We start from the raw sequence: 23,304 nt of genomic DNA on the forward strand, positions 1-23,304 counted from the left end.
TTCTCCACTGCTCTCATCAGCATAGAAACCACACACATATAATGTAATTTCAAAAGTTCTATCCAGTAAATGAGTATAATGTTTTTTACTATGTGGCCCTTTTTCTAAAAGATTGCTCTTTCCTCATAATACAACAACCACATAGTGTAAAAATTACTTTAAATAATACACGGATTTCTAATACCAAAACCTTTCTTTCTAAATATTTATTATATGTAGTATTTCCAAATATTACAACATGTGCCAAGTTTTGGAATTTATCAGCAATACATTTTTACATATGCATACTTTTGTCTTTTGGCATTGCCAAAAGATATGAAAAGTTTGAAATATGACAAAAATAAACAGATTTGCAAAAATAAACAGATTTGCAAGTCCAAAATAAGACTGCAGTCATGTTTCACAGACACTGTATATTACATGTCAAGTAATTTTGAGCTGTCTGACCATGTAACACTTAAAACTTCTACACCAGTGTGGACAAAAATAAGAAAAGATTTAAACATACCACGAGTTCTTTAATCCATTCACATTGATATCTTTAATGTAGGCGCCACACTGGTGAGTTGCTACAAATGTAAATGTCAGTGCAGCTCATGCTGTTGGGCTAACATCCATGCTCTTTCTCCTCCAAACTTGAGCTGGAAGTGTGGTGGCTGTCGATGTTGCTGGAAATATCTGGGGACATCGAGGACAGCAGGGGATCACTGGGGGAAATTGGCCCTAGGGTGTTGTCCCTTACCAGCTCCTTCATTTTACACGCACTAGAGCTGCCGTAAGGGCCAGGTTCCCCCACATCTGCTGGTATATGGTCAAAGGTGATGGTGCCGTTGTTGAGGTCTAATGTGGTTGGAGGGGACATGTCAGGGGCAGAACTATGCTGGTAGAGCTCTGATGGGCAGTCACCAAGGACGGGCTCCTGCTTAATGGCACGAGCCATTAGCTCTGACGTACAGACAGTTGGGGATGACACCACTGTAAGACCATGAGCACGGGCTTGGATTTCCAACTCCTAGATAGAGATAGAAACGGTGGAAATGTTGCAATGTTTTAACACTGGAACAAAAAGTACATCTACGCTAATCAACTTCAAAATCATGTTTTGTGCAAATTTGCTAAGCCAGCATAAGACCTGGAACATAGAGCAAAGAAGAAAATCCAACTAAAGGCATCTTTTGAAACTCACTAATGGTTGTGCTGCATCTTGTTTGTAAAGTGCAAAACAATTGGTGAAAAGTGGGAGGATGCAAATACACTGCCTGGCCAAAAAGTCGCCACCTGGACTTAACTAAGCAAATAGGTATGAGCCTCCTATTGGACAATTACTGCATGGGCGATTATCGTTCAGCTGGCAACAAGTTATTTAACCCCAACTGGGCTCAGTGCTCAGGGTAAGAAGAGAGGCAGATGAAGTGATGGAGAGACAGTAACTGCCTGTGTATATGTACGTGTGTAAAAACTTCAAGTAGTCAGATTAACAGCAACAGTATTTTGTCTATATCCGCCATTGTAGAAATAATCACATATAAACAATAACGTGGCGCACAGCATCACGTCAAAAAAGGGGCACACCTTTGACATTGCATCTCCGTTTTCCTCGTCCACACGTAAATGCAAAAACTGAGTTTTCAAAAGTCTCCACCCTGGCAGGAATTTTAAAAAAATCTCAGTTTTCAGTGATCGAAAACACCGTTTACGTGTGGATGAAAGGTGCAAATGCATAGAAAAATCTGCGTTTTCAAAAATACCCATGTACATGTGGACGTCGCCATAGACTGGCCACCACAGAGTCCAGACCCCATTGAGAATCTGGATGGAAATAAATCTTGTGACATTGCAGAAACACCCCCGTTCTCTGCTGCCTGTTGGAGCAGGGGGGCTAGGAGGAGGAGTTGGCCGTCCGATTAGGGTCTGGAATGTGGGGCCTGCTGCTGCCGAGTCGGGGCAGTCTGCTTCTCTCCACCCCAGGGAAGAGGGTAACACTACCTGGGTCTAGGTACCTAGACCTGGGGCTTAGAGTACACTTGGGGAGTGTGATTGTGTGTACAGCGTCTCTTTATGTCTGTCTCCACGTTGGGTGAGTGTTGAGTAATTGCATATGAGAGCATGAGGGTGGGAATGGATGTTTGTATCTGTGTGTGCCTGTATGTCTGTGTCTATATGTCAGGTTGGGTATCAGACGCCACCCCTCTAGGGACATCTCAGGCCCTCCAAGGTATGGAGGCCTATCTCCTCCGTGCTGCACAATGATGTTTAATATTTAGTATTTTCTGTTACATTCCCATAGATCATCGTGATGTTGTTTATTATATTGCGCTTTTTTTCCTTCTGATTGTTCTCTCTTTTTTCTTTCTCAACAGGTGATCCAGGTGATTGATACATGTCTTTTTTGTCTGCTTATTTTGTTGGTTTTTGTTGTTTGCCCTTTATTACCTTTCCTCTTCTCTGCTGTTTTTCTTTCCCTCTTTCTTTCTCCGCTTTCTTTTCCCCAGTTAAGTCTGTCCCATATTTAGCAAAGTGAAAATAAAATAAAATAAACAATAAAAGGTGAACCAAATAGACCATTACGGCAAGGCTGGGATGGTCCATTTGGTAAAGTAAATCCGTTGGGCATCTTTCTTCGCCTTTAGACACTAATTCTGATGGCAAAAGAGGCAAGAGGAAAAAAAAAGACATTGCAGAAACTTATCGAAACAATGCCAGAGCGAATGCATGCCGTAAAGGCAGTCCAACAAAATATTAGAGTGTGTGACCCTTTTATTTTGGTGGCAACTTTTTTTTTTGGTCAGGCAGTGTATGACCCAAATTACTCAAAATTGGCTGAAACATCTGTTGAATAGAACAATTTTTTTCCAGATAAAACATTCTCTGGTTTTGCACACAGGTTCTTTTGCCACCCTTCATGCTATAGCTGCCAAGCTATACTGGTTGCTGGCTGGACAGGATAATTCCCTTATATATTAGAATGTCAAACACAAGTAGCTTTCTACATATTACCTGTAATTGATGCATTAAAAGAACAAGCATTTGTTAATTTTGTGTTAAATACTGTACATCTGGGATCAAGTAGATTTTTGCTGTACTAATTTTGTGGTTTTACGTAAAAAAAAAACAAAACATGACCATAATAATTTAAAAAAACCTACATAACGTCTGCAAAGCCTTAGAGTGACCCACCTGTATACGCAACATGAGATGCCGATTTGCGTGCTCCAGCTTCCTCTGTCTGCACTCAAGCTCCTTGGCTCTCTGCTGCTCGCGCTGTAATTTCCGAATATAGTCCACCGAGGCTTTCAGAATAGTGCCCTTATTCCAGCGCATGTCTCTGGGGTATACATGAGACAAATATCTACAGTCAGACTCAGCTGACCAGAACACCTCAGGGTTCTTTACATCCTGCTGAGCAAAACGGCAATTGCATTTTAAAGAGACTTTGACACATTAGGATGTTGAAACACGGTTAATGCATGAATCACTACAGTAGGCAGACAAGTAGATGGCTGGGCACATGCATCCATTAGCTTAAATACATGCAAAAACACTTACGGATCATTTGACTTGGGTATTAAGGTTCCCAGCTCTTTAATGCGATCATTGATGTTGAATCTCCGTCTTCGTTCAACTAGAATGCAAAGTAAGGACATGAACTGTGAACACGGATTATATATTATAGATTATATATATATATTATAGATTTACGAAAAAACTAGCAGTAGAAAATTAAGTATAAAAATAAAAAAACTATTTGCTTTTTAGGATATTTAGGCGATTGTGTAAACCACTACACAATGAAGCTACTAAAATTAAACATAAAAAATTGAAATTCAGTAATATTTTGATTGCCTTACTTAAGTTGTGGTTGTCCTTCTTCTGTCTCTCTTTTGCCAGAGCACGAACTTCAGCCTCTGTGAAGCAAAAGAAGGCTGAATAGCAATACTTTAGACAAAAGCATTTGATTACAATGTGATTTAATCCAGAGTAAATGATTTCATTTTATAGGTTTGTATTTCACATGCTTTGAGGTTTGTTTAGCATATTTGAAATCTGTTAATCACAAACAATACAAAAAATAACAATCTGAAGGCTAGAACTGGAAAAAAGCTTAAAGTTTGCATCTCAGATTTTGCAATATACAGTAGTATAATGTGTGCAATTTAAAAAATACACAAAACACTCAACATACAGTTTCTGAAAGTGAAGTTTTACAGTTTACAAAACATTATGTCTTTTTTTTCTCTTCATTTTGCTTTGCTTACCTACTGGAAAGCTCTCTGGCCTTTGATAGCTTTCATATTGGCCACAGGATCCAGGCTTGTCCAGTACTTGCTTCATGCCAGGAGCTGGAGTAATTATTTGGCACATGATTGACTTAACAGTATTTTGTGCACTTCTAAATTGCACACAATATTGACATCAGCCTAAAGTAACCTATGTATTTAGATGTAAAAGCGTCTGAGTGGACTGGGATTACATCATACAAAACAAGGTTATGCATGTATTTTATCAGCAGTAAATTTTTAGACACAGAAAGGTCACAGAAAAGTGTACTAAACTGAGTGTCCACAAATATACCAGTAGTAAACAACATGTAGTAAAGCCTTATACTTTTTCTAATCCAAACGCTCATAAATTGAGTGTTAGTTTACCAGTGAATTCCCTTTTAATGTTGGGTGGACAACTGTTGATGGCGAGGCCTGGTAGTTGGAGACTTTGGTTGGTGTATACATCCAATAAATTTCCTGACACAGGTAGCTGTTGGTGTTAAAAACCTGTCATTATAGTGTCCTCTTGAAAAGAGCAACTGTCATATATTTTATTTAAACTCAAAGAAGGTGTCAACATTACACACTTTGGTATTTATTGTAGTATTTATTTTATCTTAAAATAAATTACCTGGTTGTTCATTTGGAGTCCTGGATCCATCAATCCAAGAACATCGTCGTTGTAGCTTGACTCCAAGCTAATAATATCATCAATGACATCATCCATCTGTATAACACAAAGGCACATTTCATGAACTCCTCACTCTCTGTCGAGACATCTGCATGTAAGGATACTGAATGTCCTCGAAGTGAGCAGGTGTACCTCTTTCTCACAGTTGGTGCTGAGGGTGAGCAAAGCCATGGGACTATTGGGTGCACTGCTGCCAGGACCGGGTGGCATACTGTGTTCGGGGGGCTGGCTGCCAGCTTTACCACCCAGGGTGGTTGACAGATACTGCCTCACCTGCTGCCGCTGAGCCTGCTGGATGTGGTATTTGGTGGGACTTTCCAGGTGGGTCTGGACCTAAGTGGCAAAGTCGTAAACATTACACCACATTAGTTTTGGATTTATTTTTTGACTAAGCTCGTGTGATACAGTTAAGGGTAAGGAGAAAATACACTGGCACGTAGAGAAAAAAATAGATTTAAAAATGAATGTTTTCATTATAATAATTCATCTGTCCCGGTGTGGTAAAAGCACAAATTAAAAATGCAAGAACTTAAATGTTCAAATGTTTCCAGCTTCAAAGTGCAACTTACAAATCCAAATTAATCACACTATACTACTCTGTTACATTAAAAGTTCCCCTGAAAACAGCCTTTTAAAAACCAAATAATCTAACGTGCTTGCTTTGCAACATTACGGTGATAAGATGTTGAAATGTCCAAACAACATTTCTTTTACATTTTTTTTCATCAAGCTCTTTTTTTCTAAAAGAGCACTATATAACATTTCAGCACCTGTCCAACTCGTGCAGCAATTTAAATACGACTGTGTGTAAAACAGCTTCCCTGTCTTCATTTAACCAAAGACTTGTGAACTGGGTACACATAATGAAGTATTTAGAACTCAACCCTAATCCTCAACCTTAAGTCCTGTTTTCAAGCGCAGCAAAGATATTTTGACTCTTTTAGTGTAAAAATTGCATCTACTCTTTTTTTTTTTTTTCAAAAATTTTAAAATATGTCAGTCCATCTCACCTGATAGTGGCTGTATTCAAGCATCTCCAGCATGGTTTTTAGGTATTTCAGAAGTTGAAAATAATGCACATACAGTACAATCCCTTTGTCTTGTTAGCTTACACTGTGGTCCACAGATAGCTTGTGCAAATCTGACAGCAGTCACTGGTCCTGCTTAATTTATCTGATATTTAAGGCTCATTAGTTATGCAAGTTAAGAAATGGAGGAGGACACCAAGACTCATCCTCCCACTCCTGTGTTGTTCCAGATTAGCTATGAATTTATGTCTTTATACAGCCCATTTGACGTCACAACCTGCAGCTCACAAAGGAGTCTTTCTACTGGTTGGCCAGTAGTCTGCAAACCGAAGCTTGCTTAAGGCCAACTAACATTTAATCTTTAGTTCTGCTCATCCAGTATAAAACATTATTTGTTCTGAACACCCAAAACACAATTGACACCATTGTTTCACTACGATCTAGCCATACGAAAACTCAAACGTATGCTGTTTTCCCTAGCCCCATCCATTTAAAACATTTTTTAGAGGTTAATTACATTTGATCATCAGCAGGTAAAAGTTAAAGTCACATTGATATCATGTATATATCTAAGGTGAATGTCTTGGTTTAGCAGCAAAATATTTTTTCATTCCTGTTTTTCCTATCTGGCTACAGTTTTGTGCTGCCTAGGTCAATTATCTTTGTATTTAGGAGAATTAACTTGGAACTGAGCAAAAGTGAACAGGGATTTGTTGCTTTTCAAATCTTTTATTGAACACGCTTCATTTTTGTGAATTGGTTGTCACCAAGTTCAGTCAATGTCGCACTGCATTGAGCCCAGAGGGTGTGCTGAATGACTTGGAAAAAATGTTTTGGCCAGATATGCATGAAGCGTAACGATGGTGGAAGTCGCGTTGTTTTCTTTCAACTGAAAAATTTACACAGATGGTCCTGATATGAATAAATCTTTTGAACAAAAAAACAACAAGTTGGCTTGTCTTATATAAAGAACCGAGAAGTAGTGACCCCTTATTGGCCCTTAACAAGCATAAAAGATGGAACATGGAGATAATAATACTGAAAGCTGGGAACCAGTGCTATTTTACCCAGCCTTACCAGAAATGGAACTATCAGGAACCATAGATAAGAAACAAAGATGGGGAAACAGCAGAAAGGCATTACCCAGGGTCGAGAATAGTTGCAATGCTTGTCCAACAGGTGGTATAGAGCCACATGTTACACACATATATCAATATTTATTATATGAGTATATTAGGTAAACCGTAGGTGCTGTGTTTATCCAAAAGATTGATGATTAACTTGTGTTACATGTAAAATAATATCTGGGAGCAACAAGGGAACAATGGTGTAAAAAAATAAAACATTGCATTTTTATGCTGGCTGTGCTTTTGTCCTTTAAGCATGAAATACATAAACTGGATGCTTCAAATAAATATGTCTTGCGGCCAAGCTGCAACCCCTGGAACTGGAAAATGAATTCAATGTGGAAGTGACACAAACTGCAGCTCCTCTAGTGGCCTGTGTGGCTGACTTCAAAAGCGAGTCAGCGCGCACAAACGTACATGTTAATTGGCTTTTTAATGCCAGGAACAAAAACAAAATTGCTCTTTATGACTATTTTCCTTTCACCTTAATAACGGGCACCATTTGACCTTCAATTTGACCTTCTGTCAAGAGCGTCCCACAGCGCTACAATAATGTCGAAGTCCAGGGATCAAATCACCTTGTTGGTGCAAACGTATTATTTTAGTTATGTAAAACTGTGTTGTTGTTGGCATTTTTCACAGATTCAACTGGAAAAAATGGGAACAAATTATGTTTGCAGTTTTTTCTTGTGATACAATATTTGAAATTTTAAAACTGTCACGGCTAACAGAGTGAGCCGTGTGGAGAAATAAATGAGGACCCAAGAGCAGGCACTCGCTGAGATGCGAAGGAGGTTTATTGTAGAATAAAACACAAGGAGAGGATGGCAAAACGGAACTAAAGATAATCTATACTGGGTTAAACTAAACGGAAAACCTGAACACAAAGGAAGGTGGGCGAAGGCACATGAAGGTAGACAGCAGGGAGAACACGCACAGGTGGGGAACACAGCTGGAAGTAATTGACAAGACGAGATAGGGCAAGAAAAACTGAATATACTCACATGAGACAAGGACCTTCACAATAAAACAGGAAACAAGAAACAAGGACGCAGACTTAACCCTGAACTAAACCTACACTAAACACGAGGGCACAAGACACAAAACCTGAGAACAAAACTCTAACTGGAATAAACTGAAACAAAGGATTATAATATTCAAAATGAGATAACTAAAGAATCAGAACATAAACCATAATTCAGATAAATACCAAAATACAAGAAACTGAAAATGCTGGAAAAATGACCCAAAACCGTGACAAAAAAACACCCAAACAAACAAAACACTACATTTTCGGAAATATTTGTGGGTGCTTTCTTTTTTGTTTGGTTGTTGTTTTGTACTACTTGAACGCTAAAGTGGCCGTCACATGAGATGACCGTGCCAGCAGTGGCCCATGGGTCATTTAAGTTATAGATGCTTCCACTAGGCAGTATCATTCGAAGGCAAAGCATAGATTTTCATTGCTATGCAGATGATACCTAGCTTTCATATCTATGAAGCCAGGTGACACACGCCCATTAGGAATGTCTTAAAGAAATAAAGATCTTGATGGTCTCCTATTTCCTGCTTCTAAATTCAGATAAAACTGAGGTTATTGTACTACTAGCCTACTAGCCTGATACAATATATTATTAACTCTCCTAAAACCTCCCTGAAAATCATTCAAGGTCGATTCAAAATGCTGACAGGAAATAGAATGAGAGAACACAATTCTCCCATATAGGTTTCTTTACATCAGCTCCTTAAACCAAGATTTGGAAATCTCAGCCCAAGGTCTCAAGCCGCATTTTATCGTAAAGACCCCATAGTAGCATATCACACCAACAGAGCACTTTGCTTTCAGACTGCTTGTTTACTTTTGGTTCCTAGAATGAATCTGCTTTTAAGATCAGGCTTAAAACATTCCTTTTTGATAAATCAAATGACCCTGAAACCTCCCTTAGTTACGCTGCAATAGGTCTAGGCTGCAATAGGTCTAGGCTGCTTCCCATGATGCAACATGTATACACCATCTGCATTTAATCATTAGTTATTATTATTAATCTCTGGCTCGTATTCACAGTGTGGCGTTTGTTCTTTTTCCTTATCCTCAACCCAAATTATTATTGAACATTTTTAATGTCAATGTTGCCAATGTTCACGAAAACAGACTAACCATTTTCACTGTACTGCTACTATTTACAGTTTTTGCAGTTTTAATGAGAAACTTCATCACCACATTTATTACGTTACATTTTATTTAAGAAGGGCAAATAAAGCCCACGTTCACAGACACCTGTCTTTTCTGTTTGTAATAGTTAGGGTTGAGGACATTTCACTCATGATGACAAGCAACATTAGACTAGCTGTGCATGTTCTTGTACCACCGACATGGTGTCAAATTTTCAGGCCATACTTCACAGAGGGGTAACATTGATGTCACGCCAAATTATTTTCCATTTTGGGCTCTGCAGATTAACCATTAAATAAAGTTCCACAGTGCTACCAGTAATTAAATTACTCATTTGAAAGCAGATTCAATGTTTTAGCTAAAAAAAAAAAACTGCAGCATCAATTATTTACACTATTTCACATTGCATTTTGTGATTGTCAATAATATTTTATGTCTGCTTTTACAAGCAGAAAACAACTGCAAAGCGAGAGGTACTCTGCACTGAAAGCTCTTTGTGTGCTTCTTTTTTCATGATGAAAAATAGTACACTATCTCTATAATCTCACATTTATTCAGAGATCCTCTCGATGACGCTTTTTTGACGAGGGAGCTCTTTAATGCCTATATGAGCTACTGCATCTCGTGTACCGCTGATAGAACACGGAGCGTCACGCCTTTGCCTGAATTAGTGGAAACTCAGTAAAAGCTTGAGAGGTGAGCACAAACAGAGGAGGAGCCCCCTGGCTCGACAGAGGTTTATACAATGAAACAGAGAAAGCATTCTTTGCAAACTCATAGTAGAACGTTTCTTTGTCTCTTCTTCACAGCTTGGCCTTTTCCTTCAGCAAAACCTTTGGGTCCAGAGGGAACTATTAACAAGGGATGTATTTCATCTATCCCTACAGCAAGACGAGTTCTCACTTTATTCACAGACTCTTTGTGAGACAGAGGTTTATTACCTTCTCAAGGAAAGCACATGGGTTCGTGCTTTAAACTAATGCCTTTAGGACCAATAACATTTCGAGATAGTCGTCACTCTTTGACCCCTGAAAAGAAATACATCCATTCATATCACTCCACCAGCCCCACTCCACTGTTTCCAACTTCCTTGGCAACCAGCCACACTCAAAGCATTCAGTCAAAAGGAAGATGCTAATTGTGTGAGCTAACATTTAAGAATATGGCTACAGTAGCGGTCCTGACTACTTAAGATCTTTCCTATCTTAGGCAATGCGAGTCAGTAGCAGAAGTACAGTAGACAGATTGAAAAGTCAAGCATTAAATAAATTATTTTAGAGTTCATATCTTGAGTTTGAGAGAACAATATTAGTGCAGTAAAATTTTCTCTGATTCAGCCATGTGCACACTGAATTTGATCATGGTAGCAGCAAATCGTTTTGTGATATCAGCTCTCAGTGATATTATTGCAAAGTGGCAGCATTTAGGAACTACAACAAGTCAGTGACAAAGTGGCAGACCACGTAAAGGCACCAAAGCTCTGTAGACTCAGTAACTGCAGAGTCCAGCCTTTCACGGATTTATATGTAAAACTACAGAGCCCCATAGTTTACAATAAACACACGCACACGAAAAGATTTGATTTCTCTGGTCCCTAGTCAAGCTAAGCCTGACTGAAAGTAGTATTAGACATATCCAGGACATACACATTTCAGTCTTATCAAAGCACTACACGACTAGTAATAGGGGTCAACAAAACTATATAAAACATATAAACAAAAACGGAGGACCACAAAAGTTAAAATGAGGTCCATAAACAACAAAAAGTCATCTGTAAATTCTTTTTTTCTTTTCTTTTCCAAGTAAACCCACAAAAACAGCACTAGTCATGCTTATATTTTGGATCATTTTGACAATTTTTTTTTTTATTGTGTTAATTTAAAAGACAAAAATTAATAACGCCTTATAATGAATTTAAAAATACTATACTAGCAAAAAATACTAACATTTTCTTCTGTGTAATTTTCAGTAGTAGAATAATCGATCTCCAACATAATATCATTTTTGTAAATATAAAGTTTTTGTATTTATGGAAGGAATTCACATAAATACAAACACAAATATGAAAGTTTGTGTTTAAGGTGACAAATTTCCCAAAACATATTTTCCTGACAAATGTAAGACATAAGCTGTGAATATCTTTAGTACAGGTATTAGTACCTTGACTTTTTCTGATAATTCAGTAGAGAAAATGTCAGTGCCCATAAATGATGCACTGCAGGATTTTAGCGTGTTCAGTTAACAAACAATTAAATCTGATATATTAATGCATGGTACCGTCAAATTTGTTATTATTTTTTTTCATGTCCTCTAGCCTGATATTTACACCATGTTCCCTTTTCCTCCGTTTCCCTTTTCCTTCTCTCACAGTGCAGAATTAAATCAAGTTGTGGCCACAGTACTTCAGAGTGTAATTACTGCTCCACAAGGGGAGAACTACAAGCGCAAGGAACATCAGACTACCAGCACAGATCATCTAATCTCTGGACGTTCACAAAGAAAAATCTATTGTGACATACAGAACACATGATGTGACTTGTTTGTAGTTGATTCTTCACTTCACTCTGCAGTGCTGGACTCAATCTTAGGGTTCCTCCACCTGCCAAAACCTATTTGAACAACTCATAACACCGTGAGACATAAAGAAGCAGACAGAACATATCGGTTAAAAAGGTAACTTTCACCTCAACTTACATTTCCCATTTTTTGTTGGTGAATAACTGTTCTTAGCTTAAATTTCAAAGTTACCAAAATGACATGCTGCTAAGCAAAACAATGCTTATTTTGATTTAAATGTCAATGTGGCCATTCATATCAATGAAGAATATCTAAAAATGACATTTTTATTAGTCATAAAATAACTTTTACAACATCTGAACAGACCCTAGTAGAATTATTAAGATGGATTTTTCACATTTCTGCAGTGCATAGTATTGTGTGTATTAAATAACTTTTCTAATAATAATAATTTCGCTTATTATTATTAGATAATAAGCAGAATTATAAGTCACTGAGTGGGCATCAATTCTTATCTGAGAGAGACCGAGACAGACCGAGTCTGTGGCATCCTTGTCAAATGAAGCTGAACTCCCCACTCTATCTCTGAGGGAGAGGCCATTCGGACAAAGCTCATTTTCGCCGCTTGAATCTGCGTTCTCGTACTTTCAGGCACTACCCAAAGCTTGTGATCAGAGGCTCCAGTGCGAGCTGGACGCCACCACTCGATGAAGCCAACAGAACCATATAATCAGCGAAAAGCAGAGATGAAATTCTGAGACCGCCCAAGGTGAAGCCTTCCACCACTTGGTTACGCCTAGAAATTCTGTCCAAAGAATTATGAACAGACTCGGTGACAAAGGGGCAGCCATGGCAGACTCCAACTCCCACTGGGAACAAGTCCAACTTATTGCCGGCTATGCAGATCCACCTCTTGCAATGGTTGTATAAGGATCGAATCGCTTGTAGCAACAGGCCAGACAAATACGTGACCCGGGACATTCATTGCCACAGAGGACAAAATTGGGTTTCTTTCAGTGCTTTTTAATATCAATAAGGACCAAAATCTGTAAGAAACTTCTTGAATAGAGGCTTTATTACATTCCTCACTTGCCATAGTTCACTCATGTTGACATGATTTATGATACCGGGACACCAAAATACCAACATATTTGGCAACATAAGTAGATCACAAGAATATGACAGAATACACTTTCCTGGAAAATGGGAAGTGCTTTTCCACTTTGCTTTAGCTGTTTATTCATTTGCACTGTGAAGACATTGAGGATTCCAATGAAAGCTTCATTCCTCCACATATTTATGTGTTTAATTTCTCATAAGACAGCAAGCTTCCATCTGACAATGAGCCATCTCATTCAATTGTCCTGTTACTTTTACTATGTATGATGGTAATAAATGAACATTTAATGTAATGTGTTGGGTCTGTCTAGCACAGGATAAATGAACATTTAATGTAATGCTTTTGTTAAACCCCTTGAATTAACGCTGACAATCAGCCCTTTAATCAGATTTTACCCTGGGTTAAATTCAAATGGTGCTTTAATCAGGAGAAATCAAGGAAAAACAAAACTATTAAAAAACACGGTATTTGTCTTTGAAGTTCACACAAAGATATAGCATTTAACAAGACAAAGCAGTCACATATTTTTACACAACCGTGACCACTGTTATTCCAGAAAACCCCGAACACAGAACACAATCTGCTTTCTACTGAAGAAATGGCCCCCATTAAAACTTTTAATGTTTTAGTATAGGTCGCTGATGTAGATACAGTTATGAATTCCTTTGCGTACATTGCAACAGAATACATAATAAACATAATAAATAAAATGTTACTGCGAAGCCTCTTTTTGAGAAAATTGTTTCTTTTTCAAGAAGGCAGCAAAAACTCTCATATCCAAAGTGGTCGTAAGAAGGATTTTGAGTTGAACAACCACACTATGTTGTTTTGACATGGCCTGAAGGAGTCAGTTTGCTCTCTTGCCCAATGCCCTCACTAGCACTTCTCTTTAGCAAAGGCAGCTACAGCAGAGACAGGCCAATTCATTAGGAGGAGGAGCTTGGGACAAAGACATGTTCTTTTTTCTTTCCCTAAGGCTAACGGGTAACATTAGAAAGAATGTAACATCCTCTTCCAAGAATGAGACACACAGTCCAGTCAGTGTGGGATTAGAAACATGCACTTGCTTAAGTTACAAACAGTGCTTAATTTAGCAGCTACATAAACACGCTGTCTGGCTGTCATGTCTGATGTGGGAGCTTTGCACTAGACTAAGCTTTGAGTTTTAAAATTGAAATTTTAACCAAGCAGCGTACATTTCCATCTTGCCATAATGAGAAGGGTCACGCACTTACTCAGTGCCAGCATTTACAGATGAAATGCAGTATTAAAAATATACAAATGCTATATTTTGGGTTTGAAAATTCTTGTCATGGATTTTGAGACTTGTTGAGACATGTCCTACTCTTGGTAAACGTTATCTCGAAGGATCGAAATTGAGAACAGAGCTTTAGGTATACTCTGAAAAATGTAACAAACAAAAGACTCTCTCTTAGGTCGTTTACAGCTCAGTCTGAGCCAAACCCAAAAATCAAATAGTACAAAGATCTCGCATTATTCAGCTTATGTGCCTGAAGTTTGAGGAAAAGGTCAGTGTAAACCACAAAGGGCTGCACGCGGACTTGAATCTGATGGTTTTTTTTATTTAGGGCTACGCAGTGCCATCAAATGACTTTGGAAAATCTTTGATGGCACTGTTGAATAAATTCAATTTTTATGCATGAAGATTTATGAATTTTTAAATTAGTTTACATGTTATTTTAAAAAATCTAATATAAAACAGATCATATAAAATAATCTTTTGCAAATAAAATCATACTACCAGTAAACATCCTACTAGAAATAAGAATAATGAAAACATGAATACAAGCTCAGAGTTTAGCACTGAACATTATATTATATAAGCAAAAAAGGTAATAACTGCCACAGGAAAACATGAAAAATGTGACTCACCTGACAGTTTATTAGGAACAACTAGTATAGCATTGGACTGCCTTTTCTGTACAGAATTAATTCTTCGTGGTAGAATAAACAAGGTTCCATCACTCCCTAAAGGTGCTCTGTTGGACTGATATCTGTGGATGGCATTTAAGTAAAGTGAACTTATGGTTATGTTCAAGAAACAAGTTTGAGATAGTTGGAGATTTGTGGCATGGTGTGTACGTGCAAAGGGATGGCCGGCAACAATACTCCTGTAGGATGGGAATGATGTGCATTCAGAGATGCTGCAGAGATGCTATTCTGCGTGCCTTGATTATGGTTATTGTTGCTTTCCAATTGGATTGAAGCAGTCTGCAATTATAGCATCAATAAGGGATTTTCACCATTGTCTAAACCCTAGACATCGTTGTGTGGGAAAATCCCAGTAAACTAACCCGTGGGTTCAACAACCATTCCACATGCACTGAGTTTGTCACACATGATTGGTTTAGATATTTGCATTAACAAACAGTTAAGCCAGGGAAACCAAACAAAGTCAGGTAGTACTGGTCACAGTACCAGGTAGCAAGGAATTGCCAAAAAACTGTAGTTCCTCTAATAGCCTAAACTTAAGAAAAAATTGTGCAGGGGTTACATATTCATACAACTCGCCCATTTAACTTGGCACGTGGCAACTTTGAGTGGCGATTACCATCTGACTCAGAAAGTAATCTCCAGCAGTTTCAGGTTAAGACCACTTCCTATTTGTACCAGTGTTCCACAGGAATCTATTCTTGGACCTCTTTTATTCACTTTCTATATAACCAATATTATCTTTACCCAACCCAATATCACAGTGTAACATGCCAGTCAACCCTAGCTTGTGCCACTATTGTTTATATACATGCTTCCACATCCACCTTGAAGGCTTGTGTATTACGATTTATCACAGGAGATTTTTTTCTTACTCATCATTGTATCATACATAAAGAAGCGGTATGATGCTCCCTGGGAAACTGAAGATATTTGTTTACACGGCTCTGCTGAAAAGATTTCCTGCTTCCCTCAGCTTCTTTATGGAATTTAAGCACGCTACTTAGGATGTCACATTACGACCATAGATACTTTGATGCTCATAAATGGACTGAACTACAAAAAATTATGAAGCTGCATTTTCTGATTTCACTGGAACATTTCCACAGATAATATTTTGTGTGATCATGTATAATGTGTCCTTTTATTATGCAGCTGTCTCAGTTTTTGTATAGCCTTTGTGTACACTGGTCTCACCTGAAATATAGAGCTCAATCTCAAAGAGACTACCTGTTAATAATAACCTTCTTAATATGGTCAGTTCAAAATAACTGATCTCTTTTTATGTTCATAGTTTTTATGTTCATTTTTGAATAAAATGACAGAAAACACAAGTCTTATGCATAATGAGCTAGATAAATAAATAAATAAAATTATTATTAATCATTAATCCTTCAAACGATACCATGCAGAATCCTACCACTAACCCAGAAAATAATGGCTTTTGAGCAACTTTGATAGGAGAGAAGCCCGGTGGGACGTCATGTGCGACAGAGCTGTAGAAACAGGTGTAATGCCTTTAAACAAGTTAACTGACACCCTCGGTCCTCTTGCTTCTCATCTTTCTCACACTGTAAGGAATCTCGGAGTGTTTTTAGATAGCTCCTTTAAATTAGAGAAGCAAGTGTCCACAGTTGTGAAAACAAGTTTTTATCAGTTATGTGAAATTGCCAAAGCTAAGCCTTATCTTCCTCCAAGAGACCTAGAAACACTTATTCATGCCTTCATCACCTCTAGACTGGACTACTGCAATTCTCTCTATTTGGGTCTCCAACACTCATCTCTCCATCGCTTGCAGTTAGTCCAAAATGCCGCTGCACGTCTTTTAACAGGTGTTAGATTGTATGAACACATCTCTCCAATTTTAGCAAATTTACATTGGCTCCCTGTAAAATATTGTATTGATTTTAAGATTCTTTTACCTACTTTTAAAGTTTTAAATAATATGGTGCCTAGTTATTTAAACGAACTCAACATTTATGACCCCGAAAGAGCACTGAGATCATCTAGCCAGATGCTCTTAGCACAACCAAGGTCTCGATTGAAGCATAGAGGAGATCGGGCCTTCGCAGTAACAGCACCCAGACTCTGGAATAATCTGTCAGAGGAGATTCGTACTTCAGTCTATTCAGTCTTTTAAATTGCGTCTTAAAACTCACTTTTTTACTGGCTGTTAATTCGAGTTCAGTATGAGTACCATCAGGCCTGTTTTATGCTTCTATTGTTAATTCACTGTCTTCTTATTTATCTTTATTTGTTTCTCTATTGTTTTCTCTTGTTTTTAACAGATTGTGAAGCACTTTGTTCAACTCTGTTGTTTTTAAATGTGCTATACAAATAAATTTTGAATTGAATTGAATTTGAAATTCCGCCTGCACACATAATAAGGGAATTTTATTCAAGCACAGCTGAAGCAAACAAGACAAAGTTCTGAAACTTAGAAGGTGGACTGGCAGGCAAACTTTAAATAGCTGCTGATGGAGCTTTTTCATGTCCGTATGTTGTTCCATGCAAAGTAAAACAGACGTTTTGTAACAGCTCTGATATGATCTTAAAAGCCACCGTGCACACACAGCACAACCCCAAGAGGAACAGTTCCAGCTCATAGGCACAAATTAAGGAAGCTTTCCTATCAGTGGTGCACCATGGAATCAAAAAGCAGTTATTATTACACACTAAGATGTTAAACTGCAAAAAAAATCACCTTTAAAATGTTTCTCTAACAAGTTTTCAAACTGAGTGAGATTTGGTTTTTAGATGACCTAAATATAATTTTATAAGCAGTGCTGTCAGTCTTAAGTAGTCTGAATTTTAGCTGGTTCTTAAAGCTTGAGAGCAGCGTAAATATCCCAAACATGATATAGATCAAGTGTTTCTTATCTTACGTTTTACCAACAAGTCGAAATGATCTAAACTATTAAAGAAACATTTCACTAAACAATCCATCCTGATATGCCATTGCAGGAAGTCTGGTTACTCAAGTAAGACGTTAGAGTTTTGTGTTGCTACAGGTACTTCCCAAGGATAACATAATAAATGGGCTTTATTTAATTCATCCCACAATTTAGCAAACACTTGGTTGAAGCAGTAGCTCAAAAAATGACAACATTTCTGTAGGGTTACGAGTAGAAACAACATTATCAATTCCAATAGGGGTCCACAACATGCATCAAAAAAATGAAATGGAAAAGGTTAAGGATGTGGGACTACATTATTCTATTTGTTAAAAAAACGTGTAAACATTATCTCAACTCAAGTTATTTTTTATTATATTATAGTTGGTCTTTTTTCCTATAGGGTCTTTTCTCCAGCCATTAGGTCTGACAAAAAAGAGGCATTTGCATAAATTAAAGTTTTGGTTTTGTTTTAACAACAACATGTCTTCGCTTCATGTTTCGGTGTTTTATGACCCAAATTTCTCTGCAGCTCAAAGCTGTCTCCTTGGTTATGAAACTGTCAAACATCAAACCCCATATCGTCATCAATTACCAGCCATCTGCACCAAAATTTTGGCCATAACTCAGTCAAATCCAAAAACAAAGTCATATGCAGTTCTGTGAAACCCAATTCTTAACACTGCTGAGTGAGTGCCTTTGTCTCAATCCCTGAACTATTTTACACTCCATTCTCACAGGGGTCAGAGAAAGCTTGACTAATTAAGGGCCCCCCCATCCCCTTTTGGACTTCAACTGAGCTTTATGTTTTCACTTTCATGCTCCAGCAGCTCTGCCTGGTACTTCTAAGCTAATTTTGCACTGAATACATGTCTTAAGGGGGGTCTCTCTGATAATCCAGACAGACAAGGTTCAAACTGTCAGGAAGTGTTTGCCCACATGGCATTTCTGTCTGGGTTGTGTGAAAGTTATGAAGTATAAGAAAAAGATCCTCCAAAAGAATTCCATAAATAATCTGCTTTATTACAGTAATGTTGTGTTTTTCCATGTACCAAGTAACATTATGGCAGGCTTAAACACAATGATATATCAAAGGTGCAACACATCAGCAAAAAGACTGTGAGCAGCAGGAATGAACCCAGTGAAACAGAGCGATGGTAAAGTCATTTTACTTTAACTCAAATACACATCAAATCTATAGAGCCAATCCATCAGCTACACACCAACTATAGTCAAAATTTTCTTTAACAGCTCACTTAAAATGCAGAATGTAAATACTCATACTTTCTCTTCATCTCAAACCTGGAAAAATAACTATATTTGAAGACCTTATTTCAGGAAACTAATATTTATAACTAGCGCAGACTGAAAAATGTGTACACTCACACTTTCAGGGTCTATCCGGTCATTCCAGGACTCAGATGAATGAAAATATGTCAGTGTAGTGGAGCAAATAGGATTAAATGCGTTTAATGCCAAATGTCTGGAAACAGGAATTCTGTCAAGAGATAATCCCCTGTATGGAATTAACACAGTCCCCTCTTAAAAAACTGTATTTGTTCATAGTCCATAATAGAGTTGAAATTGTGATTTAAAGAAGAACAAAATCCTTAAGCAGTTTTTGGAAACAAGGATCAACTGGAGAATACCCATTACTGATCATCAGTGACTCAAGCAGGTTTTCCAGAGTCTTGGAAGCCTTACCTTCAGGTCCTTTATGGATGACTGGCTCACAGCAGAAGGGCCAGGTGGAGGCGTCAGGTCGTGGACAGACCTGTGTTGGGCGCCGTGGTGAAAAGGGTGACCGGACTTCTTCTTCCTCGCTTCCCCACACTCTCGAACCTGGTAGGGGGAAAACACTGGCATCTCTTGGAGTTGGACCTGTGACATCACGGCCGGTAGAGGGGGGGAATCCTGGCAGCGCTTGTAGAGGCCATGCTGGTCCAGAGGAGCACTGAAAACACCGGCCCACCCAAGGGCAAAAAACGGAGGGAGGAGTTAAATAAGCCAGGCTAAACAAAACGCTGGTGTGTATGTACTTGGCCAATGGCATTTTTTCCTGAGCCATCCTGAGTCACTGAGCTATATGAGGTATTGTAGTAGAGCACAATGTAATGATTGAGCAAGAGGGAAGCCAGAGATTCTTTTACTGAGAATATGTTATTGTTCTACGAATGAGGGTGAATGATGCATTTATGCTTCATGGACTGTTATACACTATAAGAGGGTGGGTAATTATCTATACAACCCTGAACACGGATGTAATCTAACTGATTAAGTATCCTAAAATAATACAGAAAGCATTACTGTAACGTCCATTTTCTTTTGTAACTCTGCTTTTGGTTTGTAAAAATATCAGGATTTGAGAAATAGCACCTAATGAACATCATGGTGTAACTTTGGTGTAGTGCTACACTGGGCTTTGCAGCTATTCAAATAAACAGTGCTATCTTTAGCACTATAAAAAAAAGTGCCAATGCTAAAAACATTTAGACCAAACTATTAAATTACCAGGCAATAAATGTTCCACAAAGCTAAGGGATTTGTGCTATAATTCCTGGTTATGGGTTCACTGCATTATCTAACCTCTACCATGTTACTCATAGTAACTGACCAATGGACCAAAGGTCATTCAATGGAAAATCAGTAATTGGTTCCAACTTGACCCCTGAAAATGGAAAACGTTTTTTCATACAGTAACCCTAACATTTTTAATGAATTATATAAATCAATATGTAAGTCAAAACAAAGTTTGTCAGGGGTCTGTGGCCCAGCATTTATGTGTTTGGACTCTATTATATAAAGGGTTTCCTTTATGCATACATTTCGATGCCAGGAAAAGTACATTTCTAAGCTGAGCTGCTAAGCTGATCAACTGTAGTTTTTCATTCTGATCTTTACCTCAATGTCAATAACAATGGCCAGATAAGATTGGTAATATCACTGGGTCTGCTTGGGTTTCTATCTAAACTCTGCCAAGTCTGACAATGATTTCAAGGAAATCTAATGCTGACTATGAACTGTCAGACTCCAAATAACCAATCAGCTTTGAGGTGTGAGGCAGTGCCTTAGGCCTTTGGAAAACCTTTAATAAGCATCGCAGATTTACTCATGTGCAAAATCTCAGTCTGTCCACTGAGAGTTCATCCATTCGAATCCATGTACATATTTCAGCAGACAGCAGCTGCACATCCCAAACTGAACTGGGTCTGGCATTGCACACGCTGTCAGGATGAGGCATTCCCTCAGAAAATGATCCTTTTGATAAAACCACTTCAAATCCTCTCAGCCTGCGCAGCTGTGTGATAATCGCACTAATTAGCCTGGCATGTCAAATCTAGCCTCTGGTCGACAGCTATTGCTTTTACATCACCAGTGAAAGAGCTTCAGAAGAAACTCTTGTTTTTTCTTTTTTATGCAACCTATTTCACAGAAATTTATATCTTGTTTCATTAAAAGTGATTCTTTGGGGTCTTGCTTATGAAAAATAAGTTCCAGTTCATTAAGTCGTTTTATAATGTTCAGTGTTTGTGTGTCGGATATTGATTTTCCACAGAAAAATACCTTCCATTTGGCCTTTAAGAAGACACAGCCGTTTTCATGCACTTGCTATGGTTTAAATCACTTGTGTTATAACCATATTTTAAAAAGCTGAGTCATGCTTAATTTAGTCTGCAGTTCATTTGTTAAGGTTCAGTGAGACTGGCTGTATTCTCATTGTTGCCTTGCTGAAAATATCAATAAAAAAAATCAATTAAAAATCGAAATAATTTGGATTATTTTTCTAATTTCACAAGAAGCTGAGTTACTGCGAAACAATCCAACTTTGTCCTTAAAACACTGTTCACTACAGACAAAAAAATGATTTACCCTGTCAGGGTTTAGGACATATGTACTTATGAGTCAAAAAAAGCAAACACGCAAAGTGAAATATTTTTATACGCACAGATTTTATATCCATATTATGCTCATGAGCTATTGTTTTAAAGTGTAAAATAGTGAGGTATACATTTAATTTCTTTATATTTTGTTTGGAAAATGGGAAAGTCTTCTTGAAGGATATACAAAGCTCTTCTTTGGATGTTGGCTGCCTTTTGTTCTGGTCTCTATCAAGATGAGCCTACACTACATAATGTTGGGGTGCAGGCTCTGGGGAGGCAGTTTGATGACTTCATTGCATGTTTTTTATTCACCTATGCTTTGACTTTTTTGGCAGCATGTTTGTGATCATTGTTATCTCTGAAGAACAAAGCCAGTCCCAATCAGACTGTTTCCAGATGATGTTATATGGTGGATCAAAATGTGAGTTTCTGAGCTCATAATTCCATCAATTTTGAAAAATCTCCATCTGTGAAACAGAGCCTCCACCATGTTTCACAGATGGCTTTAGACACCCACTGTTGTACGTCTTTCCTGGCCTCCTCCGTTGGATTCACCGCTCTATAAGACCTCTTGCCAATGACTTTAAATATGTAAATATGGCTACCTTTGTGAGCAGCCCTTCTAGTGAGACCATTTCTGATGAAACTCCTGCTTCAGAAAATGGATGGATCAACTGAACGGCCTGATATATTTGCGTCAGGAATTTGCTGGATTTTTTTTCCAAAAAAAAAAAATGTCAGGTCTCAGGAAAAAAGTCGTCAGTTCTCAGACAAAAAAATGTCAGGTCTCAGTTCTCGGAAAAAAAGTCGTCAGGTATCAGACAAAAAAATGTCAGGTCTCAGTTCTCAGGAAAAAAGTCGTCAGGTCTCAGAACACGAGCTATCAGACAGAGAGAAAATCTTCCTACAGGTGGCGCTGTTGTCATGTGCCAGACGAATTGATTTCCAAATACGTCATCAACGTGTGTGACAGTGGAAGAACATAAGGTCATTGACCTCACCGGAATTCTACCACAGTTCATGCTCCGAACGACACAACGGCTGTGTCCCAATTAAGAGACCGCATGCTTGGAGTACACATTTTGAGACCTATTACATCACCGCCACGCGACTATGGCTGTCCCAATTCAAAGTGTACTCCAAATGCGTACTCCAAATGCGCCGTCGATTTCCCCAAATATCAAGCGTGGTCCGGTGCACGCTTCGTGGTCCCGTATATCCCACAATTCATATGGATGTGGATAATTTTGCCCAGAAATACAGCAGACGGCAGAAGCGGGGCGGTCGAAGTCTAAACTTTCAAAAGTAAGTACTGAATATTATGTCACTTATTTATGTGCAAATGTTAAATAACGAAGAACACTGAAACATTACTGTTGCCACATGTCAGCAACGTTACAAATATTAGCGATGTTTGTACTAACTTGATTTTAAAGCCTTTACTGTAAAATATATGCAGTTCAATAGTTGTCCTTAATCTGACAGAGAATGTGATGATTTTATGGATAATTAAGTTCAGTAATATATCCACAAACACAAGCTGAAAGTCAGTGATGCTGCTCGGTTTGCAGTCCTGAATATCACGGCACAAGCAGGATTCACTGCACTGTTAATGTTAGCTATGTTATATTGCTGCCTCTGTCCGGTGGTGTCGAGCC

General features: G+C 38.2%; 1 protein-coding gene across 1 annotated transcript; it reads right to left on the reverse strand.

Annotated features, from left to right (window-relative positions):
* Nucleotides 1–246: 246 nt before the first annotated feature.
* On the reverse strand, nt 247–19,715 carry mitfa (melanocyte inducing transcription factor a). The gene is made up of 9 exons (XM_085458023.1): nt 19,470–19,715; nt 5,086–5,286; nt 4,894–4,989; nt 4,647–4,752; nt 4,257–4,340; nt 3,849–3,905; nt 3,547–3,622; nt 3,178–3,325; nt 247–1,012 (listed from the first exon to the last, which is right to left on the reverse strand). Exons 1-9 carry the CDS (start codon nt 19,653–19,655, stop codon nt 608–610), a joined length of 1,359 nt encoding a protein of 452 aa, XP_085314149.1. The 5' UTR covers nt 19,656–19,715; the 3' UTR covers nt 247–607.
* Between the last annotated feature and the right edge of the window lie 3,589 nt (nt 19,716–23,304).

The sequence above is a fragment of the Copadichromis virginalis genome, linkage group LG5 (genome assembly GCF_057382275.1).
Source record: "Copadichromis virginalis isolate Kocher_CV1m ecotype Utaka linkage group LG5, C_Virginalis_male_GT1.1, whole genome shotgun sequence".
In the NCBI taxonomy this organism is placed as follows: Eukaryota; Metazoa; Chordata; class Actinopteri; order Cichliformes; family Cichlidae; genus Copadichromis; species Copadichromis virginalis.

Coding starts and splice junctions, on each gene's coding strand:
- mitfa (XM_085458023.1), bottom strand. CDS start 19,655: ATGTCACAGGTCCAACTCCAAGAGATGCCAGTGTTTTCCCCCTACCAG. Junction 4,990..5,085: donor GCACCAACTGTGAGAAAGAG/GTACACCTGCTC, acceptor TGTGTTATACAG/ATGGATGATGTCATTGATGA. Junction 4,753..4,893: donor GACTCCAAATGAACAACCAG/GTAATTTATTTT, acceptor TAACACCAACAG/CTACCTGTGTCAGGAAATTT.